At 50.7% G+C, this 8,984-nt stretch overlaps 1 protein-coding gene across 2 annotated transcripts in view; it reads left to right on the forward strand.

Moving 5' to 3' along the window:
- BPI (bactericidal permeability increasing protein) overlaps positions 1–1,237 on the forward strand; it is a 33,353-nt gene extending 32,116 nt beyond the window's left edge. For both annotated transcript variants that reach the window (XM_008517418.2, XM_008517419.2), the window contains one exon: positions 845–1,237. In XM_008517418.2, coding sequence (XP_008515640.2) covers positions 845–883 — 39 coding nt within the window. In that variant the 3' untranslated portion in view covers positions 884–1,237. The remainder of the gene's footprint in view (positions 1–844) is intronic.
- Positions 1,238–8,984: the final 7,747 nt, after the last annotated feature.

The following is an 8,984-nucleotide window of genomic DNA, read 5'->3' on the forward strand; positions in this document are numbered from 1 at the left end:
TCATCCACTCTCTAGGGCTGAACAGCCACCTTTGTGCCATCCAGTGGCCCAGCTGCACTTCCAGTTTCTTCTAAACTCCTGACCTGTGCATCTGCTGGCTTCCTTGGTGCCTCCACTCTGAGGCCCCCTACACCCAACACATCCCAACAAAGCCAGTATCTCTGCAATGAAACCATTACCCACCGTCGCATTCCTTACCCGGACAGTGGCCTTCCTGATAACCTTGAGGCCCCCGGGAAACCCCCTCACCACCCAGATTCCTCACTCTCCCTCGCTCCCAATGTCCTGTCAATCAATCCCCAATTCTTCCAACCAGGGAACTAACGGGGCTCAGAGACTGTAGGAAAACAGCTGAGAGCACAGAGGAAACATCCCCCGTGTTCCCCACATTTTACCAAGATTTTTTTTTTCAAAAAAAAAACACCCCATGGGGCAATTTAACTTCTTCATTTCTGAAAACCCTGAGTGAAGGGCATGAAAGAGCAAAGAGAAGTGGTTTTTCAGCCTTGCTTGGCACAAGGGCTCCCTGGGGCTGCCATGAGGCCGGGATGACAAATGAAGGCCTCCACGCCGCCCGGGGCTCCCCACGGCTGTGAAGGAAACAGCCACAAGGGAAGTTGCTGGCACATTCATGGGCGCTGGCGGCCGTGATGTGCAGGCCCCCAAGGCGAGACCCCGAGGGCCCCACATTCGCTCTGACCTTTCTGTCAGCAGACAGGCCCCCTCTCCTCTCTCCTTCCCGACAGGCAGGCTCCCCAAGTTTCCTTCTAGAAACCCAGCAGCCCCACACCCACCAACAAGGGGTGCCCTTCCAGCTGATGACAGTGTTTCCGTCTCTCCCTAGAATTTCCTGCTGCTCGGCGCAGATGTTCACTATGGCTGAAGTCGCCATGGGTGCCCGGGGCTGTCACCCACGCCAGGAGGTGAGGGGTGGCCAGCACCCGCTCCTGACCGGCCTGTGGGGCACAGGCTACCTTTCTCCAGGCATCCCTTTCTAGCTCTTGACCCAGAGACCCTTGCAAACTTCTCTGAATTCAGATTCAGAAGTGATCTAAACATGGGGGAAGCTTGTCCTTGGAAAAATGTGTCATGTGTATTTTGGGGATTATGAGCTTTTTTTAATGGCTAAGTCGGCATGGTCATTTCCTCCAGGGATTGCATTTCAATTGTAGCCACAGTATTTCTCTTTGTGCTTCACATAAAAAAAAAAAAAAGGCCTGCTCTTTTTTTTGATGGACTGCTGTGTGACGGTATGGTTTCTTGTTTGGTATCCATGCATTCTCCCATCGGCTGTACCTGCAGCCCAGTGCACAGCACAGATACAATCACCTCTTTACTTCTCTAATTACTTCCTTGAGTCCTCACATCCCTCTGTCAGCAAAAAGCCCCATCAGGGGCCGGCCTGGTGGCGCAGTGGTTAAGTGTGCGCGTTCCGCTTCAGCAGCCTGAGGTTCGCCAGTCCGGATCCCAGGTGCAGATATGGCACCGCTTGGCAAGCCATGCTGTGGCAGGCGTCCCACATATAAAGTAGAGGAAGATGGGCACGGATGTTAGCTCAGGGCCAGTCTTCCTCAGCAAAAAGAGGAGGATTGGCAGCAGATGTTAGCTCAGGGCTAATCTTCCTCAAAAAAAAAGAAAAAGCCCCATCGTTTCTTTTGAGGACAGCTTTCATGCCGCACTGCCCAAGAGTGGGATTTCCTCAGTCCAAAAGAGTGGGTCTTGCTTCCAAGGTCCCACCCAGCGGGTCTGCCCAGCAGATCAGTCCACCGGGCTGTTGTTCTTGTCACCACCACACGGTGTCGCTGTTGAACAGTGAAGCCGCGCGGCCTGTTTTCCCTGCCCCACACTGGGGCTCCGCGATGGTGGCCCTCCTAGTCCACACTGTCCTGCCCAGCCAGTGGGCCCAAAGCCGAACACTGAGCCAGGGGACAGAGCCCACTGGGGCTTTTTCAGTCACTCACATCCCAGGACCCGCCAGATCACCAGCCCAGACTGTCCTTGGACTCTTGGTGAGTTTCCTTGGGGACTTTGGGCCATTTCCTGCCATGGGACATCGGGTGTGGCTATCTCAGGCCGTTAGGCAGGTCCTACTAGCATTACACTTCACATCAATTGGGCGGTCCTGGAAGGCCCCGTTAGCTGCTGACATTTGGTCTGAGACAGAAGGATGAGGAAGAGTTTGGAGCAGGTAGTGGGTGTGGGACGACATGACCAGCTTTAGTTTTAAAAACGTTTTGTCGTCTCTTCTGAAAGCTTTGGAGGGGTGAGAGTGGAAGGCGGTGGGCACAAATTAGGAGTCTGTTGTTGTCATTCAGACTTCTCCAAGTGGGTGATAGTAAAAACGGAGAAACGTCTTTGTAGTGAGGAAAAACAGATAAAAGATATTTTTACAACTGTATTTTTAAAGAAAAATGCACATGCTTCTGCTAACGTCATTGATTCTCTGTTAAATGGAGGTAGAGGGTCTGGAGCCACACAGGGGAAGGGAGGGACATCCATCAAGCACAGCACATGAGAGACTTGCTTTAATCCTCACGGCACTCTCCATGCCCCCAGGTGGGAATTGTTCAATGCTTTTAGACTGAGTCACTCTCCTTGGGTCACAGAGCTGCCATGTGACAGAGCTAGGATTCCCCCCTTCCCTGCCTTTCTACCATCAGAGCCCATCCTCTTTCCACTCCTCCCAGATGTCAAAATCGTGTCTGTTTGGGGCTTGACATATTTAAGGCAGGATGACCGTGTTCAGTTGCGTGGGTTGTGCACTGTAAAAAGGCACCAGGCTGAGGAAACAAAATCTGTTCTCTAATTTGTCCCCCAAGAGGGTGCACATTTCTCTATTTTCCAAAGGCACTGAGTAGGAACAGACAAGCCACCTGTGAGGCTGGAGGGAAGAGAGCAAGTGGGAGCACTGCATGGGATGGGGCTGGGAGACCCAGAAGACTGTTAAGGACTCTGGATTTTGTTCCAAAAAATAAGGGAAGCCACTGGAAAGTTTTGAGCAGGAGAATGACACAACCTAATTCATGTTAAAAAAAATTATTTTATTGAGGGCGTATTGCCGTATAACACTGTGTAAATTTCAGGTGTACGTCGTTCTGTTTCTGCTTCTGTATAGACTGCATCGTGTTCACCACCAATAGTCTAGTTTTTATCCATCCCCATACACATGTGCCCCTTGACCCCTTTCACCCTCCCCCTGCCCCCTTCCCCTCTGGTAACCACCAATCTGTTCTCCGTATCTGTGTTTGTTTGTCTTCCACATATGAGTGAAATTTGTCTTTCTCTGACTTATTTCACTTAGCATAACACCCTCAAGGTCCATCCATATTGCCACAAGTGGCACGATTCTGTCTTTTTTATGGCTGAGTAGTATTCCATTATATCTATCTACCACATCCTCTTTATCCATTCATCCGTTGATGGGCACTTGGGTTGCTTCCACGTCTTGGCTACTGTGATAATTCATGCTTTTAAAGGACCCCTCTGGCTGCTGTGACAAGCATAGCTGATGAGGATGGGGACACAGCCCTGCTTCCCCTGCCCTCACTTCCTCTTCTGTCATTCTCTTTGGAGATGGTTGGTCCTCTCCCACACCTACCCTCTACTTACCAAAGCATTCAGGCAGTCCCCGCCCCACTCTCTATAGAAAAAATGCACATATTTCTTGGAGCTAAAGCCTGGTAAGTGGAGCACCCTGGGCCCTGGGGACCTCTCTCCAGTGGCTGAGCACAGGCAGGAGTTCGGAGGTGTGACTTGAGGAGCATCCCCAACACGCTCCACATTGTCTGCCATGCTGCCTGCAAAGCCACTATACATTCTCCCTTCAGGCTCAGCATTGTCTGCTCCGAGTGGCTGCTCATGGGTGCGGGGCTTCTTTTGGGGGTGTTGAAAATGCTCTAAAATTAGATTATGGTGATAGTTGCCCACAGATAGTATATTCTGTGAATATATTACAAACCGCTGAACTGTACACTTTAAATGGGTGAATGTTACGGTATGTGAACTATATGTCAATAAAGCTGTTTAAAAAAGAATTGCCCGCTCCAGACTGCCTGCAAATCTCCCTATCAGAGCCGCTTCCCTCTGGGTTAAGCATTGCCCTCTTGGGCTTCCTTTGGAAATGCTGACATTAAATATGAGGGAGGGGTACCCTATGGGGGGAGATGGGTACCCTATGGAGGGGTTACAGGGAGACTGACCACTGTGTTCACCATTTTGTCACATCCCACTAGTGGCCATGAGTGGCCCTGCCCTGGGCCAGTCTCTTCATGGTCAAAGGCAGATGGAAGCCGCATTTTCCAGCTGAGGAGTCTGAAGTGTACGGAGGTTATGCAGGCTGCCCAAGGTCTCTCAAATCCATGTTCAGGGCCTGGGCTATGGAGTCACCCGTCCCTGGTTTGAAACATCAACCCAGCCCCTCATGGGCTGGACAACTTTCCAATGTTACTTAACTTCTCTGATCCTTTATTTCTTCCTCTGAAAAGTGGAAGTAAACCCTTGCCCTCCTCTTTGGTGTGAAGTTCTTGGGAAGAATCGGTGATAGAATTGATAAGCTCATAGCATGGTGGTGAAGAGCACGAGCTGGGCTCCCAGACCCTGTGGGTTCAAACCCAGCTCTGCTATTTACCGGCTGTGTGACGCTGGGCGATTAGCTCTCTGGCCTTCGATTTTCTCATCTGTAAAGTGAGGATCATCATAGTACCTACCTCACAGGGTCGTTAAGAGAATGAAATACGCGTGCCATCTGTGGTAGGGGACCTGCCAAGTAGTCATCAAAGTCAGTTCTACGTCTTAATAAACCCACTTCTTCTCACTGCGCGGTTAGGACAGTACCCGGCCTGCCATAGCTGTAAATTCCTGATGCCTGGCGTACGCAGGTGCTCAATAAATAGTTATTTTTAAAGTGATCTAGGATTTGAATCCACATCTGTGTGACCCAAAGCCACTATGTCAGCGATTCTCACAGCATGATCCAGGGCTGGCTGCCTGACAGGCCCGACCCCAAGAATTAGAGCCGCTGGCTGGCCAGAAATCCAGGCTGAGCGCTGGGTTCCCCGTGGGACCGGGACCCTTTCCCTCTCTAGGTCTCAGTTTCCCCATCTGGAAAAGCAAAGGCCCTCTGGAATCCCAGGAAAGGAATCCAATAAAGTGAGCTCTGGAAAATATCCAAGAATCTTTTCTTGATGAGAAATTTTCATTTTAACAGAAGCTCCTTAGGGTCCCCAAAACCATCAAGACCCAGTGAAATGAGGCCACTGCTGGAATCTTAGATGCTGCCAATTGCAGAGGCAGAGATGGGCTAGAGGGAGAGAAGGGGGTGTCCTCAGGTTCCCTAGAGACCCCCTGGGGTGAGGAGCTGTGTATCCACAGGGACAGCCCTGCTCCACAGGGTCTCCTAGCATCCTAGGTAGGTGACACACAACCTTCACACTGGATTGTCACTGACAGTACTATTTTTCTTCTGTAAATGCACTTGCCTCAGGGCTTGTGTGTGTGTGCGTGTGTACGTTCACACTCAGACCTGGAGGTGATAGGGCTGGGGAGGAGGCTGCCATCAATATCAAAGTGTCAACACCGAAGTACCCTACAGGGATCCAGAACTGCGGGTTCTCCTCGAACTACAGTGATGTTCTCAGGAGGGTGGGCACCATCATAGACAACTGCGCCGAAAATAAGAGTGAACAGCGTTATAGAAACGCAGAGCTGGCGGGGAACTTAGAGCTCATTTAGTCCCTTGTTCTCCAAGCATGGTCCAAGATCAGCATCTCCTAAGAGCTTGTTAGAAGTGCAGAGTCTCAGCCCCCAAAGGAACCTGATGAATGGCATTTGCATTTAAACTAGATCCCTGGTATATTCCACAGCTGCTTTGTCTGTCCATCATTGGACACTCAGGTTGTTTCCATATCTTGGCGATTATGAATAATGCTGCAATAAACACAGAGGTGCAAATATCTCTTCAATATCCTGTTTTCATTTCCTTTGGACACATACCCTGAAGTGGAATAACAGGATCATATGGTAGTTCTGCTTTTAATTTTGGGGGGAGCCTCCATACCGTTTTCCATAGTGGCTGCACCAATCTGCATTCCCACCAACAGTGTACCAGCATTCCCTTTTCTCCACATCCAGAAGTTGTGCTGTATGTATATTCAACAGAATGTTATTCAGCCACGAGAAAGAAGGAAATCCTGCCATTTGCAACAATGCAGATGGAACTCGAGGGCATTATGCTAAGTGAAGTAAGTCAGTCAGAGAAAGACAAATACTGTGTGATCTCACTTATATATGGACTTAAAAAAAAGCTAAACTTGTAAAAACAGAGAGTAGAATGGTGGTTAGCAGAGGCTGGCGGTGGGGGAGCTGGGGAGATGTTATGTAAGGATACAAACTTGGAATGAGTAGATAAAGAAGTCCCCGAGATCTAATGCACAGCACAGTGATTAGAGACAACAATACTGTATTATAAGCTTCAAAGTTGCTAAGAGACTAGATCTTAATTGTTCCCACCACGCACAAAAAAAGTAATTATGTAGCGTGGTAGAGGGATCAGCTAAAGCTACAGTGTAATCGTATTATAATATATCAATGTATCAACTCGACACATTGTACACCTTAAACTAGGACCTCAATGAAAATCAATTTTAAAATAAATAAATAAATAAACAAGATCCCTGGGGGATTTGAGAAAAGCTGTCCTGGTCCACCGCTGTCATCTGCATTTGGGGGGAAATTGAGGGTCAGAGAGGGGCATGGTTTGCCCCATGTCACACAGCCCATCAGAAGCAGAGCCTAGACGAGGACCAGGCTTCCTTGCTGCGGGTCCTTCCCATGTTGTGTGTCTGTCTTTTGGAACATGCTGCTCCCTCCTCTGGGACGGCCCTTTGCTTTCTCCTCCACAGAATCTCCATGTGACCTTCAAGATCCTCCAGCAGGATGTCACCTCTGTACAAAATCTTCCTCAGTGACTCCCCAGAGACTTCCTTGGTGGCAGAACATGGGTTGCTGTAGATTTTTAGTCGTGTCTTTCACAGTCTACTGTCCCCGTGGAAGACTTGGACAGACTTGGGAAAAGAATTCAGAGCTCGCTGCCGGAAGAGGAAGGCATTTGCTACAAAAGGTCCATCATGCAGAAGAAATGCTCGGTGTACTAATTATCTCAATCAGGGTCAAGGCAGGAAACCAGAATCCAACTCAGATGGTTCTTGGGATTCGAACTAAGGGGCTATGTATAGACTTAGGGGGCAGGCTTAGGGACACCGTGAAGGATGCCGAGGCCCCCAGAAACTAGCATCCCTTAGCTTGAAGCAGCAAAGAGTCAGGGTCCAAGGCCAGTGAGGGCTGGAGCCACAGGTGAGGGGGGTCAGGAGTGACATGCCACAGCCTGAACTGAGACCTGAAGCAAGGAGGGGGCAGGGAAGCAGTGCCCTGACCACTCACTCTCCCTGACCTCTGACCTCTTGTCGTGCTGCCCTTGGGCTCAGCCCAACTACAGATGAGGAAACTGAGTCACAGAGTCAAGCCCAGGCCATCTGGCCCCAGAGTCCATGCCCTTAACCTTGCACTGTCTTCTGCCACATGTCCCTTCACTGTCAACAATGATCTATGTTGTGCTGCCCAGTAGGCCAGACACTGTGGTTTCCAAATCGTGGGTTTTCCAAACTCTTTTCAACCAACACTTTTGTAATCCACACAGTGGGTGGAGGCCTGGCCTGGGGCCATGTGGCGTGCTGGCCAGGCAGATCTAAGGTCCACAGGTCGCTGCTATGGGAAATCCCGCCCCTGCAAATAGCCCCCAGCTAGGGACATCCTCGAACTGTTGCCACAGGAAGAGTGACATCTGTGTCCCCATGAGGTCCTCACTCTTCAGACTGTCCTCTCCCACTGTCCAAGCTGGAAGGGCCTGTGGGAGTCACTTGCTCTGCCCCCCTCATTTCGCAGAGGGAAACTGAGGCACACAGAGGAAATTAGGCTTGCTGAGGGTCACACAGCCAGGCAGGGCTGAGTCAGGGCGGGAGCCTGGTTTCCTGACTCCCAGCTTAGGCTCCTCCCCAGGCTGAATCCAGGGAGCAGACCCCCCACCATTGCCCCCAGCACGTGGGGAGAACCTGTGAGCCCTTGCCCTCTGCCAGGCCTTGGCCCTGCTCCCTGCTCCGCTGGGATGGCTCTTCCAAAGGCCAACTCCTTCTCCTCCTTAGGGCTCAGCTCAGATGTCATCTTCCCAGGGAACCCTTCCCTGACCTCCTTTTGAAATGGCGTCCCACAGATCTGGGTTCAAATCCTGCTGGGCGACTGTGGCCATAATCACTTCACCCCTCTGAGCCTCCATTTCCTCAGCTCAGAACAAGACTGGAAGACCCACGTTAGAGGCCACTGCGGGGCCCAAGGAGGAGTGTGCATAACCAAGATGGGATCTGTCATTCAACAGGAGCTCAATAAATGTCAATTTCCTGCCAGCCCGCTAGATGCTGCAAGGATGGCGGGATACGGAAGTCTCGGCCCTGCTCTTGGGAGCAACCAGGCTGGTGCAGGACAGACGGGGCCCCGACAAACCTCAGTCAAAGGGACCGGAGCAGCAGGGTACAGAGGAGCAGAGGGGCCTGGGCTGGGGCTTCCCTGTGCTCAGCGTGGGAAGTTCTGATCTTAATGTCTTTTCCGACCCACTGGGAAGAAATTCTGTTACTTCTGCCCCATTCGGCTGTTGAGGCAGTCACAAAGACCTGCTGGATTTCACGGGGCACGGTGCAGAGACTTTATCTTTAGATGGAAAGAGTATCAAAGAATTTGTGGACGTGTTTTTACAAGACCACAATTATGAAAAAGCAGGTTGATGCTGTGATGGTGAAAGTGCAGATGATTCTGGGAGCTCAGAGGAGGACTTTTCCCTCATCCAGGGAAACGAGGGCGTGATCAGGGAAGGCTTCCTGGAGGTGGAGGTAGAACAAAGCTCACAAATATAGGGAGTCCTGGGGCAAGGGGATCCCTAC

This window comes from Equus przewalskii, chromosome 21 (assembly GCF_037783145.1).
Source record: "Equus przewalskii isolate Varuska chromosome 21, EquPr2, whole genome shotgun sequence".
In the NCBI taxonomy this organism is placed as follows: domain Eukaryota; kingdom Metazoa; phylum Chordata; class Mammalia; order Perissodactyla; family Equidae; genus Equus; species Equus przewalskii.